A 20,667-nucleotide genomic window follows, 5' to 3' on the forward strand; every position below is an offset into this window, starting at 1 on the left:
CTATAAGTAACCAAGCCCGGTGAAACCTGTTCAATTTAATTTCGATCTTATTTTTATGAGAAACTTATCCCACCATTACCAATGGACAACGGACAGGATCAGCAGACTTCTTCTGCACGCTTCGTTTTAATTTGACATGGTATGAAACGTACATTTTTGACCAGCAAATTCCATCATGAGTAGTTGAATTTAATTCACATCTCATTGAAATCAAGAACATATCCAATCAATTTGAATGCCGAAGAATATGAATTGTATTTTTTTTGCAAGCTTTGTCTTTAATATGGCTTCATTAAATTTCGATTTATTTTTTCTACAAACATAGTCTACCATTGCCAATTCGCAGGATACGTCTGCAAGTTTTTTACTTAAAATTGTTTGCCGATCCAAGTTTACACGCTCTAAATAGCTGAGCCTCAAGCCAAACCGACATACCATAAGGTAAATATTGAGATAAGCTTGCAGGCCCGTGCCCGGCGCGATGAAACCTTTAGTTTAGACCATCGTATACCCCACACCCTAAGTATAGCGCCGTGTTATACACCTCACTCCGGGTAAGACAGGGTCTTAGCGCAGTCCCTCTTGTGATGTCAGTCTTGCCACTGCACGGCAGTTTTCTGCTCGAGGTCCGCGGGATCATGCACGGGATCTTGTTAGTTATTATTAATAAAATTAACTTTATGTCTGCCCGGATGCAATTAAATCCTTAGAAATTTATTTCTAACGACAATTGCATGGATTATATTCTCATGTAGAACACAAACGTGAAATATTTATTAGATTCATATTGTAATTTTCGAAGAAAATGCAACTTTGAGGAGAAAAGAACTTCATTGGTTATCAACGTTCCATACCCGAGTGCTGGGAAAAATCTATGGAAATGCATATCTTATTAGTTATAAATTTACTATACATGTTAAATTGGAAAATTTGTAATTAGACAATTGCTCAATTCTAGTGAAAAAAAGGTAATGTAATTTTGAAAATTACAATTTATTGTTGAGGCCAGTTCTCCTGAGAATTGTGACAACATTTTATTCAACAATTAATAACAGCTATTTTGTCCAGCTGGCTAGGTTCTTATGAATCATTCAGTTATGATGAAATGTGGTTTGCATTGATAGGTTGATTGAGAAAATTTCAGTGAAAATGGTACCAGTAATCTCACCCTGTTCAGAAGAGATCCTAGCCGCCGCGCTGCAGCTTGCTCAGCTAGCAGTGGAAATCCAGGTAAACGATATGAATATTACGTTATCAAATTGAATTAGGGCTTAAAATATTCATATTATTTTATAATCTGGCTCTATAAGACATTCAATCGACTGGCATATAAATTGAACACTATATAACTGAAGGGCGAAGCAGCCGTCATGTCCATGTTAAATACTGACTCAGTCCATTCGTTATATTTTCAAGGAAGGAAATGTAACTGCCGCTGCTCAGCATCTGCTACTGCTCTTAGACCCTACAAACTTCTCGCAAAATGTCACCGTCACGACTTCAAATCCCATAGCAACTACGATCAACAAGGTCGGTATTCTTCATAGTACTCGTAATAAAATTCATCAACTGATGCCTGATCTGATATTTACAATTTTTACATCTTCATTTTAGCTTAGTCCTGATTTATGCAAGAATTGGTTATTCAGGACTTCGCGCATCTCAAATATTCCAAGATTGCAAGTACCGTTTTGACCGAGAACAACAAATAGCCGCGATTGCCTGTTTATATGGCTGGTATAAAGCGAATATTTATTATAGATATTGAAATTAATTTGAGTTTAATTTGAGTTTAATTGTGATGGCAGGTACCGCGGGACGGGCCAGGTGCCCTCATGTACATCATCTGTGTAATGGTGCTCTTCGCTGCGCCAATGATTGCTCTCATCGTGCGGTATGGAATAGCTTGCAAACTAATTCATCTTATGGCAGATAATAGTGAATAACGGTTAAACTTATCCATGCGAGGAGCATTCTTATCATGGATGAGATACGGTTACATACAGCATTACTTATTAATTATTCATTACGACTTAATATCCATGCATCTGTCATTTTGTTAAGCTCAACATAAGAACTCTTGATTAACGTTTGAATTTTGTCGAATGAACTTTCTTCGTAGGCCAAGAGTTTACCAGCAAAAGCTCCGCACATAAAATTGGTTGCAAGCAAATATACATTTTTATTTGAATTAATAGGAGTTTTGACAATGATTAACGTTGGGAAATTTGTCGGCAGGGCCAGCTGGGAATAATATGCTATATGTGAGAGTTTTTTTTTACTTCAGATATCTCTGGGGAGAACGTGAATCGAGCCGCATGGAGGCCTTCTATAGCAGAATAATGGAAAATAAACCACCAAGGTGAGTGGTATCGAAGAACGATGTATATTTTCTGGCATCATCATTTAATTATACATCAGTTATGCCAAGTGTCTATACGAATTTTAATGACCTGTTAAAATTCCTGCTTATAGTTCATCGTAAATATAAGACATATTGGATGGCAGTTTGGTTTAGTAAGTATGGTACCAATGATTAAATAAAATAATTTGAAATGCAAATAAAGTATTTTATTAATGAGAAGAAATGTTGCACTGTAAGTTCATGTAATGGACTTTTTGGCTACAGGATGATCCTGTACGACTACAACGGTCGGCGCTTAACCAAACCAGAGCTGTTGACTCCAAATCCTCACCGCAAGATGACGTATCACGGCATTCCCTACACAGAGGGGTACTACAACCCTTCCTCCTACTGTATTAGAGTCTCTTCCTTAGCACGTTCTGACTCGAGCTTAACAACATCAACGCGCGCGAATGGTGCCGGCGAGAAGATACCCACCATTTATCTTTCCGAGGGCAAGTGGCGCAGGTGGCTTGGATCGATCAGCTCCGCTGGTACTCCTGACTCGCCGGAGTCACGAAGCTCATTCAGTCAAGGGGCTTCACCCACCTCGCCTGAGATCTACCTGACTCCGAGCACTCCGACGTCCGAGCGAGCCAACTCCTTACCTTCGGTTAATTTTCCCCTGAAGCCCATCGCTCTCTGGAGGAACCGGTCCGCGTCTGCGAGCCCTGAGACGCTCCCAACTCTGGGGTTTCTTTCAAGGCTCAGAAATTTACACAAGGAAAGCGCATCGAAGTCCTATCAGGATTCAGAAGAAAATTCTGGTATTGATTCAACGTCTGACCTCTTAACAAAAGACGACATAAATCAGAATGCTACTGAAAATTCGTATGACAATGAAGCTGCCGAGTTGGAAGGTAGTTATGGTGCACCTGGGTCCACAAAATTTGTTGCTACGGGAAAGCCGCCAACGGAATCTACGACGAATAAATGTGAATCTCAACAATCTGTTCTCCCTCTGCAACCAGAAACCAGCCCGCCTCACCTACATGTATCTTGCACGGTTCCAATTCTTCACGAGACCTCAGGCCGTCATTTGTCTAATACGAGCCCACGCTCTACTCCTGGTCATGAGATCGAGTCCCAGGGCTTGATCAACGTGAACGTCAAGCGCACCAGAAAAGAGTCTCATCTTTGACTTGCTGACGGTACTTTTCAGTCAGCACACAATTTGTAAAAATATACTCATGAAGTAGAATCTAATACTCTTATTTAGCATTCCTAGCACATAATTGTTAGTCTTTGAAAGCCTAATTTAGTTATTCCTATTTTGATCATGTTCGAGAAAAAATTCATTCAGTTCACTATTCGATTTCCTTAATGCTCCTCCTGTTCACGAATGAGAAACCAGATGACAGGAATACAGAACTTCTTTTTCTCAAAAAATCGAATTTAAGTGTAGAACAGAACTCTATGTTCATTTGAATAAAAACCTCAGATAAACGTAAACTAACTCGCATTTATTAATCGTAACACATTGCCAGGTTGGCAGGCCCCATAAAGCCATAATTATGTATCCGTATATATTATACGCTTTTTGTTTTCATCGCAGTGCATTGTTTAGCTGTTCTGAATGAAGAGATTAAATTAGATTGATTTATCAAACGCAAATTTTAGCATTTACTCAGTTTTAATATACTCAATAGTGGAACGTAATTTTAAAACCTCTTGAATGGCTAAATTAAATTAGATCGTCGAAAGCCAATTCTTCCGGACCTTTTAATGCGAAATATATATTTCAGCCCTTTTATGTGACATTTTTCCTATATTCCGGGAAGTAAATCAATGGTGAGATAGAAATGCTCAAACATGACATTAAAATTTCACACACGTGGCACACATGTTGTTACTTGCAACTTTTTTTTTTACTGGGCCGTTATCGTGAGGGACAATCCGAGATACGAGCAGTCGTGAGAGGCAGCACCTGACAGCGATCTACACAAAAGAGCATCTTGAGCTTGTCCATAACCTGACTTGAGTTAAGTGCGAACGCCTCCGAGCAATACCGTCTTATTTAGTCTTAGATCATATATGTACTAAGATGGACACTCAAAAATATATTAAATTTTTTGTTCATATTTATATTTTGACAGTGTGTTGATTGACTATTGTGATAACTGACTGTCGAACATGCTAACATTTGAATTTATGTTCCTGAATTTCCTTGGCCCAGTGAAAATATCCGAATTTTTTATATTTGTAAAGTTGAAGTCTGTCAAATTCGTTGGTCAACATGCGAACAACATTTTTGTGCATTTACATTGTGTTCTCGTTCTCAGTGCGAGAACTGCAAGTGTGTGCGTTGAAGATCAAGCACAACACAGAAACAAAACTAGAATATGACTCATTGCACACGGCTGAGAAGGATGGTAACTATATCCCCAGAAAGGAAGTTATTGATTTTGACACGATCATTTTCACGCTCTTGGAAAGCGATGCGCCGTTATTACTCACACAAGCCTTCGACCTCGAGGTACAACGCCACCTACACGCTGAGCTGTTTTCATCGACAAAACTTAAAAGTTTCAACACCGTCATTAGTTTCGTACACGTTCAGTGCGGTGAAGCAGCTGGCATCAAGAACATTCCAGAAATACCTGTTTATGTAAACCCCCTGACTAATTACAAAAAATTTGTCAATGTTGAAACTAAAATCGAAAAAGAAGCAGTATTTCTAGATGATGGTATTTCATGTATCTATAACAACGGTGATGCGAAACCTCGGGATTTTCTATCTGGACTCGAGAAAAGCGACTGTAACCCTGTGACATTTCTGGACGAGTGGCCGGACAAGAGTACCTCGGGGCCGGCAGGCTGGGTCTCCCTCTGGGTTTTCTTCGACATTTACGCCGCGCAGCAAAACGGAGGAGGTTGCTGTGGCGCTCGCCTACCCATCAGCCCAACCTTGGCGTACGGTTTGATTTATGATTTTGTCTGTACTTTAATTTTTTGCTTAAAGAACATGGAAATTTGAAACAAAACTTCGAAAAAACTTCTTTGAAACTTTAATGACCGAGTAATCTTGTCTTTTATAATCTGTTGCTTCTATGAATCGTCCCGCGTTCCATTAACGCTCAAAATCCTTCGCGCATGACTTACGTTTACAAAATTTGGTTCATGTTGTCTTCATAAGACGAAGGAAAAATACATGTCGGTAACTTCAACATTCCAGGTTGGTTGAACCCGAGCCGCACGTATCGGTTGTTGGGTTCAAATCAAATATGCTCGGTCAGCTAAAAATTGGAGAGGCAGTTTTTATATAAGCTCACACTTTTGTTCCTATGTAAAAAATGTAGAAATTAAAGCAAATATATCGTATAGAAAGAAGGAAATATATATCCTCGAACTTCTTATTCTCACTTATTGGGATTAACCTCTTCGGCTACACTCGCTACAGGGACAAGCTTGAAGTGCCATCGTTCATGCGGGACTTCGACCTCACTCATCTTGATTGGCAAAATTCGGTATGCACTTTTTAATTTGTCATTACTAATAAATTTTGCACTTAAAATCAGGGTTAACAAAGCAGTCGATTCATTTTCCATGAATATTTAGTCTACTTGAAAATTATTCAAGCTGCCATATTAACACATTTACGTGCATAAATATACCTCATGAAAATTCTATGTAATAATTGAATGTTCGGGGAAAAATGTCGTTCTCGTAGTTGTTCCTTGATTTGTAAGAACCCAGAATGTCAATTAAAAATTGCATAAATAATGTATGAAGATTTTTTATAAATTTTTCACTACATCATGCACATTATCATCACATTTTATACACTTCACAGGCATGCACATTTTCTTCATTCTTTGATCCAAGAAATGCATTTTCCTTCCTTCATGATTCCGAATTTTGCAGTAAGCTGCATTACCGGAAGCCAAGTGTACTGAACAATATTATTCATTATAGTTATTATTGCATATGCTATTTATACTGTGACGTGATCACACCTTCTGCCAGTACGTCCTGTATCTGCATCCCGCGGCGAAATTCACAACTGAAGGCAGGGGCGCTGAGCCTGCAGAACTGCCAGCGCGATTCGTGTGCGTGTTGGAAGGGGACGGCAGCGTGTCGGTCTCATCACAGGTCAGGATATTAGCGACGATGATGGCACTCCGATGAGAATCTGGGTTTATTTTAATTGATTATCACTTGTTATCATCGGAATAGGAAATAGCGAGAAATTTTCGCTAATATTAATTGCATTTAAGAAAGTTTGACAGTCAACCATCGGTGAAAAAACTATTGAAGGCCAGTAGAAATGAAATTTAAAGCAAAACGATTGAAAGACAATGGCTGGGGCAGCGAGCTGACACCGCAACTGTTAATGGATTTCGAGTGTTCCTTCAAAATATATATGAATTACTTCATTAAAAGCCTGAACAGATTTGGTAGGAAAAAATCTTTGCCATTCGTTTGAAGTACGGAATGTCATTAAGAAAGGAATTTCTGTTCCTAAAATTCTAGGATCCTATGTTGTTAAAGATTTTCGAATTTTCTAACGTGAATCCTCACTGTGTTTAAATAGTACGGTTTAAATTTACAATGACACTTGATCTACAAGTTGGGAAGTAATTAGCGACAATGCACGATAAATTTTAATGTTTTCTAGTATGTATGATTACCATTTCTTAAATCTCAGTATCATAGCTACACACAAGGCGCAATTATCATCCAAATATTGTGCGTCTTGACAGGTGGCAGAGGCCGCGGCCACGACCAAAGGTGCGCGATTGCGCGGTGCGTACGGCGCGGGCGACTGCCTCCTGCTGCCCAAATCTTGGTCAGGACAGCTGCGAGGCTCGCTTGATGCGGTCAATTGCTGCATTTGCTATGAAATTGCCCGCTTTGATTGTTTCAAGGAAATATTTGTGTTGATTTTAGACCAGTTTTCGATAAGATTTTTTGAAATGAGTATAAGTTGTCCTTGCTATTCACCGGGTTTAGTTCAATTCTACTAAAGGGGGGGGGGGTCTACTTTCCCAAAACAATGCAGTTCTATTGAAAGTGAACTTTAGAATTTATTGCTTAAGGGTTTGTCCTTATTGACTAATTGTAATTAAAGGAAATTAATTTATTATATAATAAATTGGCGTTGAATATTTTATGAGAAATTTCTACATTTCAAGTCATGTGTAATATTGCATAGAATGCGCCTACATTTCCTGCACGATTGAAATTCAAACAATTATTCCGCTATATAGCAATGTAGAGCAGAATGAACGTAATATTGAGTTGTAAAATTTTTTGTATTCACTTCATACTATGAAATTAATTCTCTAAAATGCAATATTAAGAACCTTCGTGTTGACAATTTATATTTCCCAGGGCGTTCGAAGTGGCCGCTTCAAGCGCAACATCCTTGATGCTTTTATCCTGGACTGAGGACGTGACATTGAGTGAGGCTTTCATGGAGCGTCTTCTCGAAAATAATGCTGCTAAAGTCTCAGTGATGTCCCAGCAAAAAGCTCTGCCCTCATCCGACCGAGACGACAGCGACAGGCTTACGCTGTCTCACTTCATGCCAAGCGTTAGGCCGAGCAAGCGCATGGCTTGGCTCGATAAACCTAAGCTGCCCTACATATTTACGAGGTTTTTCTTCTCCAAGGTGCCGTATCTGGACCTCGAAGAATTTGTCAACCTTATGAAAGTGGTGAGGCTGCAAAATTTCATAAACATTTTATAACAGGATTGTGTTACTAATGCGTTCACGTGAAATTAGCCCTTCAGCGTTTAGCTATCCATTTATTCGCTTGTAGAAATGGCGTTTTTGCTTGTGTATGGTGCTCATTCACTCAAACGGAAAAATATTTCGCCTTTGTTTGCAGGCTGCGCTGTGACAAGGTAGATATGTATGTCACCTTTTATATATATATATATATTTTAATTCATAAATTTCAGTAATGTAGTATGGATGCAATGTGGTATTATGTACCCGCAAGAAAAGTGCATGGCCGCTAATGGGTTTAGGTGTGTGCCATTGAACCGAAGAGCTTAGCTAATTAGACCTCTAACTTCCACCAGGATTAAAGTTTCGTTTCGATAGACATGAAGATGCATTTTTACTCACATGACACTCAAATATTTACCAGCAAAAAGCGGTCTTACAAAGAACCAAATGAATGATATACCGACATTTATTTATAGCACCTCTTAACGCGGATAGTTAACTATGCTTGCATTTATTATAATAAAATATTTAGTTGTATATGCGTTGAATGTTATGCCAAGTTTGATATGTCGACAATTCTTGATTTTCTTGAATTTTCACAACCAACTGGGTTTTGAACCTGCAATTGCTCCAATCACGCTGCTCTTAATCACTCGGCCAACTGACCGAAAACACAATTTAATATCAATAGGTAACATTCTGTATCAATAATTTTTTCAGGGCACGAAAATTTATGTAAACACAAATGTTGTTGAGTACCAATTAAATTTTACCAAATTTCTTACACATACACAATTGCACTTATCTATATTGCATTTTTGATCGCTCTATGCCATACGTACATGATGTTCTTCAATTGAGGTATTTTCAATGAAAAAATTAGGTATCATTTTTAAAAATGTAATACGATTCATATACTCAGGATGCAAACGTGTTCCCAAGTCTCGTCGACTGCTCACCCAAGTCCGAATGTTTCTTTTTGTTGAGCTACATCTTCAAGCAGCTGGATTTCAACGCAGACGGTCAGCTTAATCAAGATGATTTGAAGTCGCTCACTCCGGCACGGTACCAGGAGTTGTCAGCTGAACTTGACGACCTCATCCAAGAAGTTACTGATGTAGCCACCGATCAGTGGGAAGAAGCTCTTGCCGTAGGTTGCATCCTCATAGTTTTTCTACTTCGAGAAAAAACACCATAATTACATAATTACAGTATAATACATACATACATAATTACATATACATATATACATACATATGTATATACACTGTATATACATATACAGTACATAATTACAGTATAAATATAACAAAGCTTGAGAGCGTACGACAGGTTGTATTTGGTCTCTCAATAAAAGACCCCGAAATAATCTTAGTATGAAGCTCCTTGAGTTCTGAAATCTTTTGTGTTAATGAAATTAATGGAAAATATATTTTTATTACATTTTCTGGACATTTGTTTTACTATCAAATTACAAAGGTAATGTTTTCTAAGTCCATCACTGTTATTTTTCTTTGTTGGAATTATTGATAGAAATTTAATGATGCAGATTTAAATTTCTTGTAATAGCATGAAAATTTTAGACTAGATTATAAATCGCTTAAACAAATACATATCAATTTCAGTTACTTCTTTGTGATTGGTCATAAAAACATTTTAATGAAGTACCCCTTGCCTTTCTATATTTTCACAACGTTACGTAAATTGTTAAGATTATTCATTATATCCGCCTGCTTCTCCACCAGGCGAGGTCGGCAGGGCGGGCCCAGGCGTCGCGCTGGACGGAGTTCGCTGGTCGAGCGCAGGAGAAGAAGCTGGCGTCGGCCCGAACAACGGCTCAGAGAGTCGCGCAGGGCGACTTGAGCTACGAAGAAATTGCGATAATTCGCCAGACTTTGCCTGGACTTTATGAACAGCTTGTTGAATTAGGCAAGATTGATGAGAGTGGTTCCAGGGAATAGGGGGTCCAATGTAATAACAAGTGGCAGGAATAATAACATGCACAATCTTTATTGGGGCTCCAGCTCTGAAGCTATCTTGCTCAGAAAGTCGTAGAAAAAACATTATCGGAGATGGGGATTATCACAATTTGTTCAATCGTCATCATCATATAGTGCAGGGAGTTCCCATTTGTCCAACACGATGCAACCAGCAAGAAAGAAGCTGCGTAAACCTCTAATACAGAGGCTTAGAAAAAAAGGAAGATAAACTGAAAAAAAAGAAACTCTTACCCGAAGTTGCAAACGCGAAAGGTTGGCCGCCTAACAGAGGACTGCATGAGTAACCAATTTCCATTGAATTTACCTTTGAATGTAGCTGTCGAGATGTAAAGTGCGCTTATTTTAGGCCACAAGTGTGTTGACAACGGTCGTTTCCAATCCCATTCAGCACGGAGCTTCCATTCAAGTCCAGTTTAAAAATTTAACGCAAATTTGAACTTTTTCTTTTCTGAATAAAATTTAAACTTACCACACAGAAAAACAACCTTTAATTTTTTTAATTTAACTGTCACCTTAATTTTTCAATGTTACAATGTTTTTACCGCTAAAAATAGTATTTCGTTCCCAGGTAATAATAATAATATTGAAATTACTATCATGAAAACGCGCCCAAACATATTCTAGGCTGCAATTTGCAAACATATAAATAAACAAGTTGACAAACTTTCCCAAGTTTTTTTCGTTGCTATAGCTTACGAGCCCCTAATTCTAATAGAATCGAAATCATCAAATCTGTGCCGGGAGAATTAGGCTTTTAGTCGGCAAAAATAACAGGCCAACTGTTGCGTCCGGCCATAGCTCCACCATCACTTGTTGCTTCAAAGTTCTAGCCTTTTCTGCAAACCTTCCTACTGTGTTTTACTTCCTACTATCTTGAATATATTGAATATCGCGACCTTGAAAATTATTACATTTCAAAAGATGATCCCTCTTGACTTTATCAAGTTTCTTTAGAGATTGAAGGAAATTATTCTTCATTCTATCGGCTTGACGGCTTCGCTTCTGTCTAGGTGTTTCTACTCCCCAGCCTCAGTCGGTGCCCAGTGTGCGTGTGGGAAGCTAGTGGGTTGCTCTTATCTTGACCAGTAACTGCGCTCGGATCGTGAGGTAAAAACAAGTGAAAGATTTGTGAAATTTTATACTACAAGTAGTAGAGCTGCCAGTACATATGAACATTATATACCATTCGCGGATGAGATGAATAAGTTCATTCACAATCGAGAGCCATTCTCGAATTTAAATTTGATCTCGTATGTTGCCGCGGTAATCGTACTGAATCACTTTGGATTACATTGTTCAAGAATTACTGAGCAGCAAAGAAACATATTTTCATAAAAAGTGAAGTGCAGACTAGTGCTTTCTCATTACGCAGCGGCCCGAACCGTCTTATCACGCTGCAGTCTGACCCCAACATCGTACTTTGCCTATTCCATCACGCTGCAATCTAACCCCAACACAGTTGTTTGACCATACCTTCATGCTGCAGTCTGACCCCAACATCGTAGATTGCCCATCCCATCACGCTGCAGTCTGACTCCAACATCGTAGTTTGCCCATTCCATTACGCTGAAATCTAACCACAACATCGTAGATTGCCTATCCTTTCACGCTGCAGTCTGACCCCAACATCGTAGTTTACCCATCCCATCACGCTGCAGTCTGACCCCAACATCGTAGTTTACCCATCCCATCACGCTGCAGTCTGACCCCAACATCATAGTTTAACCATCCCATCACGCTGCAGTCTGACCCCAACATCGTAGTTTAACTATCCCCTCACGCTGCAGTCTGACCCCAACATCGTAGTTTAACCATCCCATCACGCTGCAGTCTGACCCCAACATCGTAGTTTAACCATCCCATCACGCTGCAGTCTGACCCCAATATCGTAGTTTAACCATCCCATCACGCTGCAGTCTGACCCCAACATCGTAGTTTAACCATCCCATCACGCTGCAGTCTGCCCCTGACATCTCGGTTCCTCTTCCTGCTGATGCAGGTTCCACAAATTTTTCTGTACTGTTCATTAAATTGGAAAGAAGAAAGTTGTCCAGAAAGTTGCTTCTCAATTTAATAACAAAATTGGTTTATTTATCAAGCAACCTAGATGTTATGCGTGGAATTCCGCGCTTAGGTTCAGCCACCTTGCTAAGAAGTTGCAATCAAATGAGAAATTTTAGGTGACCAAGTGCAATAGCAATACAATCGTTCAACATGGATTGCTAAATTACTGCTGCTGTTGCGTTAGTGTTGCAGAGATTAGAGTGGGTTGCAGTGTCTCGTGGTACGACGTATAAAATGGAATTATTTGCGGGTACTTTCCCTCTTTCTTCACTCTTCAGTAAATACGTCAGCCTTCATCAGTTTCATTCACGAGTGCTTGTGTGTATGAAACTATGAGTACTTTATTCAACTCAATGTCCGGTATACTAGCTTATTGCTTTATAAGTCATTTTGATCTTCCCTCGTGCTTTGCTTGTTTTCGAGAAAAAAATCTAGCAAATAATTAGCAGCAGCGACATGCTTCAAAGTCTATCCTATCCAAATAAACTAGAGACTGATTAACAAGAAGAGAGATATTCTTGTTAATCGGTCTCGCTGAAACGTGTATTGTTTAGAATTAATCAATTAGTTAATTAGTTTATTTCATAAGATTTCCTCTTGTTGCAAAGATCTAATTTGTCATCAAGCAATTCAGACAATTTGCCTGGCTGTAAGGAGAAGTGTAAAATTATATTTTCAAAATAAGTCAAACTTCCAAAGAAAATACTTTAGAAATTTGAATGCCCCCGCAGTCGTTCATTTCTCAACTAAGAAGATGACCCAAAAATGCGCGAATGTAAACTTTACTGTGTGAATTCATGTGTGATTTTTTACTTGAATTTTCATTAAATTCCTACTGACTGCGCATTTTTACCGTAATTTTTGTTGCGGCAGCCAACATTTGTAAGAGCGTCAGGGGCTATCGCGCTCATGACGTTCCACGTGCTTCCTCTTGCACCAAAAGAACACTCCCGAAAAATAATTTCGCAGGGCAATATTTTTCTCTGAATTTTCGCCAAGGCTTTAAACTTTTGATGCGACATGCTTTAAAAAAGGGACTTAGCATTTCGAGCTTGCTAAGTTTTTTTTTCGGATGAAATTTACAGCGCGCACTCGCAGCTTTGTAGTTGATGAGCACTGCACGTGTCATGAAGATCAGACAATAACATCTGGGGCGGTCTTTTAAAATGACTCGTACTATTTCCTGCTCTATTCTCTATCAGTTGTCAGTTATACAAGTTTACTATTAAAAATTTCCGGATTTGGATTAATGAAATACGGAATCGTGAGCAATGCGGTGCACTTAAGTTATTTTATACTGTAGTAGATATTTGGTTAATTAGTGAGGAATAGTAAATCGAAGTCACATGGCGTTTAACGGATCATTTATTTTTCATCACGCCATTTACCGCATCACGATGGCATACTGCATCACCTAACGATCGATACCGTCGTGATTGCATAAAGCTTGCCTCGTCTGCAGGTGCCCGGACAAAGGCTGAGATTTTAAAGAACTGCTCGTGTCAGAGCTTGAATGCTGTAATTTATATAGTTTATCGCGAAAGGTGCGTAGCCCAAATCCTTCTGTCTGGACTTCCCCAAGCATCAGTTAATTTTATGTAAAGCAATTTTTGTAATATTTACTTCTCAACCTTTTTTAACGCAAGGTTGTTCCATAACTTGGCTACTGGAAATTCACGCATAAATATTACAAGAAATGAAACATACGTGAACATGCTAAATTATTTACAAGTAATTTATTGATTTTTCGCCGACAAAACTTTCTTCGTGCATCGTTGTTGTTGTCATTCAAACTACATCTGATGCTCCAACCCAGACTAGAGCCTGTCACCGTGCTCTAAATTAACTGATGTTGCTGGAAGACGAAGATGTGCGGCAGCAACTCTAACATATGTGGGATGTCTCGTTCTTGACAGCTTGTGTTGTGCGCTTGTCTTTGACGGGATCGATATGCTTGGCAGGTGGGGAACATGTATTCTAAAAGGAGAGCGATACTGTGAAATTTCAAAAGCTCCTGAGCCATCGGTCTTGCTTTTACTTCACTGTTTGAATGCAAAATGCCTTTAACTTGTCTGCTCATGTTTTGGGACGAAAAGCTTCAATTTAAAATCCGTGGATTAATTGCTGATGCACAAGGCTAAACCTGGCTGTTTTCCATACCAATTTTTCAGGATCTATATTTAAGCTGAACTACATGGTGAGAGTGAATACCGATCTCAGTCTGATGTTCTCAACGAATAATTGTAGTAGGAATTTTTTTTACCATTGCGGGTTTTTTTTTCTTATCAATAATTTTTTAATGCGCTGCTAGGTATGGTTTACGAATCAGCCTGATATTTAGCATGAAAATACTTGGACTGCAACCGACTTTATCACCTGGATTAACAACGGTTGAAGATAATTTACATATATGTAGGATCAAGGAAATTTTGCTAGGAACATTTTAAGTAATAGGACGAAAGACTCTCTTTTAAAAAGCCACAGGTTCAATGCAGCATTCACAGCTCTAGCACAGGTTTAGCTCGTTTTAGAATGGATTAATCATAAGCTGTGATTGCCTAAGATTGTATCAGGTAGTGTCACAAAAATACGTAACTGATCGCAGAGCTGGGCAGCGCTTCTCTGAAATGTAGCGGGCCCTACCGCTACCGTTGCAATTGCTTAATCGCCGCTACCGCTACCGCTGCTGCAAATGTAGCGGCTGCTATATGTAGCGCTTTTGCCCCCCTCTGACGGATCTTCATCATGCAACTAAACTGAATATAAATCTATTTACAAAATCACGTATCAATATTGTACTAATTTCGATACACCCTTATGTTTCTAATCTGTTTCACTTTGCGTGAAATGAGCCGCCCAATTCACTCATCACTCCTGGGATATTTCGTGCTAATTATAGGTACCGGTATTATATTTGAATATTGAACAACACTCCCTGTTGAGTTCAATAACTAACTAATCTCGCGAAACATCGCGGTTCCATGAAGTGTATGAATTCGTGAATGTGACAAGAAGCGAGACATTCTCCTGTTTAGTGCTCAATCATCACGTAATTATTCGAGGCAGTTGAATTGCAAGGAATTCAACTAATTTTTACTTACGAATAAAAATATAGTTATATCTCGGCGTCGTTATGTCAAGTCGACGCGGCTCGAGTGAGGGCGGCGAGCAGACATCGTTTGTGAGTCTCTTCCAGAACAAGCTGCAGCTTCCCATTGCGTGAGTACTTATACTGTTATACATTACTATGAACGACCAAATAACCAATGTAGAAAAATGTCAGGGGGTAGCCGATCAAATGGTCCATGTTGTGGGGAAATGCCAGTTTGTGGCTGATTAATCGGTCTATGTTGTGGATGAGTGCATGTATGTAGCTATCAGATGGTATATGTTGTTGGAAAATGCTTGTATGTAGCGATCAAATGGTCTATGTTGCAGGGAAATACTTGTATGCAGCGATCAAATGGTCTATGTTGCAGGGAAATACGTGTATGCAGCGATCAAATGGTCTATGTTGCAGGGAAATACTTGTGTGTAACGATCAAATGGTCTACGTTGTAGGGAAATACCTGTGTGTAGGTTGACACTTCAGGTTCTTTGCTGTGACTAGCCACTCTCATTGACTTACTTATATAATAAGAAAATTCAGAGTTAAGTCTTAATTGATCCATTTTATCTATCTTCTCTGGATATATTCCAGAATAGATCCAGATCCAGAATATAAACCTGCTTCTGCATGTAATTTTTTTTATTTTGATTGCCTGCAGTACCGTAACTTTTGCTCGACATGTTAATCTTGTAGAAAAGCACTATGGCTTGGTCACACCGAAGTTCTTGGTGGATTTGACATTTTCTCAAATCAACAGCCTGGACCTTGTGTTTCTTACTCGCGAAAACCTAACCGTTATTAGCTCATAGTTTGTGCATCATATTTTTGAGGGGAAATCAAACGTTTATAAGCAATGTGCAAAACAGAAATAAAAACTGTGATTTCAGAGCAGCTTTTATTTCGGGCGGAACTACTTTCATTATGTTCACCGACATCGAAGTCGTCGACATCGAATTCCAAAAAATTCATTAAAATTATAATCTATGTTCCATCTGCGTGACGCCATGGATATGCTGGTGACACCCGAACTAGAGCATACCTCGCATAGATTGGTTCAGCCTCGGTGCTTTCGCTCTGAAATATTCATGACAGCAATGAACAGTGAGTTCAGTGAAGCGTCTCTGATTAAATAACTTAGGCAATTTCGAAGTCTTGCAAGACGAACTGCTTACCGAACGATCGTGGAAGACTGAATAACTCTTTCTGATGCTTATGAATGAAGTTTAAAGGAAAATTGTTTCAATGGTCAGCCTTCTTAACATAATCATAGAATAAAAGCTGGTAATATAAATTGGGGATTTCATTTACATAGCATTCGCTGAAGAGATTTCTCAACTATGAGACGAAGCCTCTATAGAGCTGCCGTTTTCAATTGAATATATTTATAAGATTCATCGTGTCTTCATTATTCCGTCAGCTCTAGAATGTCCTTCCGAAGCCCTCAGAATGCCCGCAGGATAGCATTTTACTAAGTTGTTATATCGCGCTGCACTACAGTAAATTTTACTGGTGGCTGACGGAAATTAGCGCAAAGGACAGTAGCATTCAAAAATCAATAAGTGTACATCATATCGTAACGAGACGTAAAATTATCTTGCATAAGGCAATAATGCATAAAATTATTTTATGCATTATTGCTCAACTGTTTTTAAAGTTTCATTTCTTGTGACTGAAAGGAAAATGCATTATTGCCGACAAGTTTAGAAAGTGTTTGCCGTTGCCTTAGTTGGTGCATGGTTGGGCGATAGGATGCTAGCAATAAACTTGGTGTTCGTTATTTATGAAATAACTTAAATTGAATTAACGTTTAGAAATAAACTACACGCAAGTCCGAGGATATCAAGTAGGTTTTGAATACATGAATGTAGCGGGAGACTTCTTGAAACTTCGAGAATTTACGATGCAGTTTTTAAATTAAGACACACAATTTCCCAGTTAAAATTAAACTAATTTTGTTTGAAAATAGGACAATTTTCGTGGCGACTACATTATAATTTCTATTAACGATAACGTCATAATTTGTTAATGAAGCTGTTCCATTTTCGACTTGAAATATTCTTCATAATGCTCCTGGGTTTGTGTTATAAGTACAAAGTCTTAATAAGTGACAAACTATAGGCCATCTTGAAAACCTAATTGGGATCAATCATAACAGAACTATACACTGACTGAAATTAATGGAATGAAATGGTCTTGGGCTTTATATTAACTATAGATTGAAGTTATTCTTTTAGTGTATATTGTTCAAGTATATCGTTATTATGTATTATATTGTTATGAACTGAAGATACTGGAGTAATATAGATTCTTGACTTTTATTTTTTGATGCGTTCTGTTATTATGTTTGGAATAATTTTGATATTAGCAATGTTAAGTTAGGAGCTGATATTATCTTGGTTGTGATATCGTAGCTACACCGGTTGTAAAGGGGAGCAATGTTCTTGTAAATATTAGATTAATCTTTCTCATATAGGTTTTTAGTCACCTTTGACATGACCTCGATAGGAATCCGTAATGCTTAATCATTCTGGTTTATGATTCCTCCACAGTGGTACGTGGTTCTTTTAGTCGTGGTTATTTTTTGTGTTATCTGTGCCCTGGGCCTATACTTTCAGAAAAAGTTAAGAGATCGTAAGTTCATCAGCCAATCATTGACGGCCTTTCTAGCAAAATCCACCAATCATAGACAAGAAAATAGAGCGTAAGTACTTACGTTCACTTAGCGAGTTTTGAAAGTATGGCCTCTGGTGTTCAAGTTATGTTTTCCTTGAGGTTTTAGTGAATATTCTTAGTTATATTATTCCTGAATGTTTTGTCATCCGTGCTATATTTATGTGTTTATTAGTTATTTATTTTGTTGGTTCTATGTTTGTGTTTTCGTTTTCACGATTTTGAATGTGCAGCAAGGCTCCGAAATAAAACTTGAATAGACCATCCCTGGAAATTGATAGTTGGTATAACAAAAGGCGCGATTCTGATTGCTGTTTTTGTATTTATTTATAGGTTGTTTCAATTATTATTTATATTAATTTATTCAGTTTCATTCATCTTAGTTTTATCTATCTTAAGATAATTTTTGCCACACAATCATATGTAAATGTCTGTGGACACTGACGGCTTTATATTCATATTATTTATCAAATGGGCCTCGACACGGTGCTAGTAATATCAGCATCAATGGTAGTAGTAAAGTTTTCGTTCCTGGAAAACATCACTTACGTGATTGGAATCTTTCCAATGGCCGCAAATGTCCTGTCAGTGTCATGGAGGTCGAGACCGTTCTTGTAGCACTAGCGACGACGATCCTATTGTTAAAATAGTGACCTATTCTGCACGCAGCTCTGATACTTCCTTTTGTCGGGTCAAACATGATCAGAGGGATCAACACAAGGCCGATAAGTGCACCGTTATTTGAAATAAGTCAGTCATGACTCACTTAAATAGTACACCGTCATGACTCACTTAAAGAGTACACCGTCATGACTCACTTAAAGAGTACACCGTCATGACTCACTTAAAGAGTACACCGTCACGACTCACTTAAAGAGTACACCGTCATGACTCACTTGGAGACATCACTTCTGAAGTAAATTCGAGATAGGAACAAAATTGTGTTTTCAAAAATCTTAAGAAGAAAGTGTGTAAACCTGTTATCTTGTGTGAGAGTTTACATTTGTACAAGCATTAAATGCATTTATTTTCACAGGAATCCGTTCTGTTCAGCGCGGGACAGCGGCGGGTGAGTGCCTCTTAGCTTAGTTTTTTTCTGTGATGTAGCAAATTATTCAGCTCATTAGAATTCATTACTTAGGCCGTTAACTTGCATTGTTTAAATTTGCAGAAGAAATTTTCTAGCATAATGTTTTTAGAAATTCGCTATGAAATTATTAAAAGTGTGAATATGCGCATTTCAATTGTTTGACACTTTAGGCGGTCAGCCTGAATATGTATGCAGCTATAGTTTTCTTATATATATCTGCATAAGTCTTTGTTGCATCGTAAACACTTCCTCTTCATCATGAACTCTTATCTTTCTTAACTCAAGCGTCTTATTCGTTCTCGTTTATTGCATTACCGGTTAATATATAGTTTACGTAGCGATAATTTCCATGTCTTCTGAAATTACATTAAGGAATACACCTCTACTTTATATTGTTCGGCCATACGTAAAATCATTCGTAAATTGAGATTAAATACATCGCGGTTATAAAATATTTCATCTGCATTATTTATTCGTCAGAATAATAGGAAAATTCGTTAATTTATCTCGAAATTATTGAAATGATCTTCTATCTAATTCCAGCATAATTATAATTTGTCCGAATGGAAAATTTCAGCCTCCGACATTTACTGCTGAATAATTATATGGCTAATTAATTGTACATGTGGATACTTGATATGGGACGAAAACTTTTTTTTTTGGCGACCACTTAAATTTTTACAAGCCTAGATAACCGCCCAAAGTCGGACGTGGCCTCAAGTAATCTATCGCACAATAAAAACCAAGATTATTTGTTTAAACTTTTCCTTGCTTACTGAGCCAACAAATCTGCTGAGTAATGGATAGCCTAAACTTCGCGAGACAGATCTGCCTGCTCGAGCTTTAAAGTTTCCCATACTTAGTCTCGTGGGAGCCGCAGTGAGAGAAGTCATGCGAGTGTTCAGGGGAAGTGTGGCTTCCTTGCGTCTCAACTTCGCTTCGTGCCCGTGATTTGGCTGGGCTCGGTCCTTATTTTAATACTGCGGTACTCTAGATCTTCGTCGGATTGCACAAGCGGATTTGTACCTAAACTTGGTACGATAATAACGTTATAAAATTATGCAGGCTGATGAAGGTTACCAAAAATGCGTGCGTAGAACGCGTACCTGTTGTAATTAGGGCTTAATTTGTGGTTAAATGATAATTATATCGACTATATGTAGTAATTAAGTGATTCACGTACTAAACCGTTGATTCGCGTATTAGACTACATACATGTTAGCAAGTGCTGGTCTTTCAAACTTATGCGAATTTTTATCATTTGACTCAATTTTGTAATAATTGGCCTGTAAGAAGTGTTTTTCATCTTAATTTTAAGGTTTCCGGGAAACTAAATCAAATGCTGAATCGCTAAAAGGACCAGAGAATTTGATATCAAACCAAGGACTACTACACACAGGACATGCATAGCCTATGTCCAGCCTCTGCTAGCAGAGGCGATCGCCTACACTATGAAAATGCTGGTGTTTTAGTGGCATCAACAAATGATATGCCCATAATTGTTTCATACAATAGTATTACAATGTGTGTAGTAGTCCTTGGTCAGAACCATAGACTTTTTGCCAGTTTTGAAGTTCAAAATTTTGTACTAAGCAAAGTAGGTACCATTTTCCTGCCTTCATACACTGATAAAAAAAATATTTAAATGGAGTG

General features: G+C 38.3%; 3 protein-coding genes across 3 annotated transcripts in view; all 3 read left to right on the forward strand.

The window, feature by feature from the left end:
* Positions 1-1,066: 1,066 nt before the first annotated feature.
* Positions 1,067-4,091, forward strand: LOC125178776 (sialidase-like). Its single transcript, XM_047883327.1, has 5 exons — positions 1,067-1,230; positions 1,417-1,530; positions 1,809-1,894; positions 2,288-2,362; positions 2,630-4,091. The coding sequence occupies exons 1-5, from the start codon at positions 1,150-1,152 to the stop codon at positions 3,543-3,545; spliced, it is 1,272 nt and encodes a 423-aa protein (XP_047739283.1). The 5' UTR covers positions 1,067-1,149; the 3' UTR covers positions 3,546-4,091.
* A 304-nt stretch (positions 4,092-4,395) lies between these two features.
* On the forward strand, positions 4,396-10,533 carry LOC108678964. Its single transcript, XM_018167461.2, has 7 exons — positions 4,396-5,317; positions 5,805-5,871; positions 6,371-6,496; positions 7,108-7,193; positions 7,739-8,063; positions 9,004-9,231; positions 9,827-10,533. Exons 1-7 carry the CDS (start codon positions 4,641-4,643, stop codon positions 10,040-10,042), a joined length of 1,725 nt encoding a protein of 574 aa, XP_018022950.1. The 5' UTR covers positions 4,396-4,640; the 3' UTR covers positions 10,043-10,533.
* A 4,707-nt stretch (positions 10,534-15,240) lies between these two features.
* Positions 15,241-20,667, forward strand: part of LOC125178770 (synaptotagmin-15-like) — a 97,241-nt gene continuing 91,814 nt past the window's right edge. The window contains exons 1-2 of the mRNA XM_047883314.1: positions 15,241-15,364; positions 18,961-18,993. Coding sequence (XP_047739270.1) covers positions 15,279-15,364; positions 18,961-18,993 — 119 coding nt within the window. The 5' untranslated portion in view covers positions 15,241-15,278. The remainder of the gene's footprint in view (positions 15,365-18,960; positions 18,994-20,667) is intronic.

The sequence above is a fragment of the Hyalella azteca genome, unplaced genomic scaffold, assembly GCF_000764305.2.
Source record: "Hyalella azteca isolate HAZT.00-mixed unplaced genomic scaffold, Hazt_2.0.2 contig1623, whole genome shotgun sequence".
NCBI classification, from domain to species: Eukaryota; Metazoa; Arthropoda; class Malacostraca; order Amphipoda; family Hyalellidae; genus Hyalella; species Hyalella azteca.

What these genes read in the sequence shown, in the direction of transcription:
- LOC125178776 (XM_047883327.1), top strand. Translation starts at nt 1,150, where the DNA reads ATGGTACCAGTAATCTCACCCTGTTCAGAAGAGATCCTAGCCGCCGCG. An exon ending in TAGCAACTACGATCAACAAG is followed by an intron (nt 1,531 to 1,808) that starts GTCGGTATTCTT and finishes TTGTGATGGCAG; the next exon opens with GTACCGCGGGACGGGCCAGG. An exon ending in ATGGAAAATAAACCACCAAG is followed by an intron (nt 2,363 to 2,629) that starts GTGAGTGGTATC and finishes TTTTGGCTACAG; the next exon opens with GATGATCCTGTACGACTACA.
- LOC108678964 (XM_018167461.2), top strand. Translation starts at nt 4,641, where the DNA reads ATGCGAACAACATTTTTGTGCATTTACATTGTGTTCTCGTTCTCAGTG. An exon ending in TTGTCAACCTTATGAAAGTG is followed by an intron (nt 8,064 to 9,003) that starts GTGAGGCTGCAA and finishes TCATATACTCAG; the next exon opens with GATGCAAACGTGTTCCCAAG. An exon ending in AGTGGGAAGAAGCTCTTGCC is followed by an intron (nt 9,232 to 9,826) that starts GTAGGTTGCATC and finishes CTTCTCCACCAG; the next exon opens with GCGAGGTCGGCAGGGCGGGC.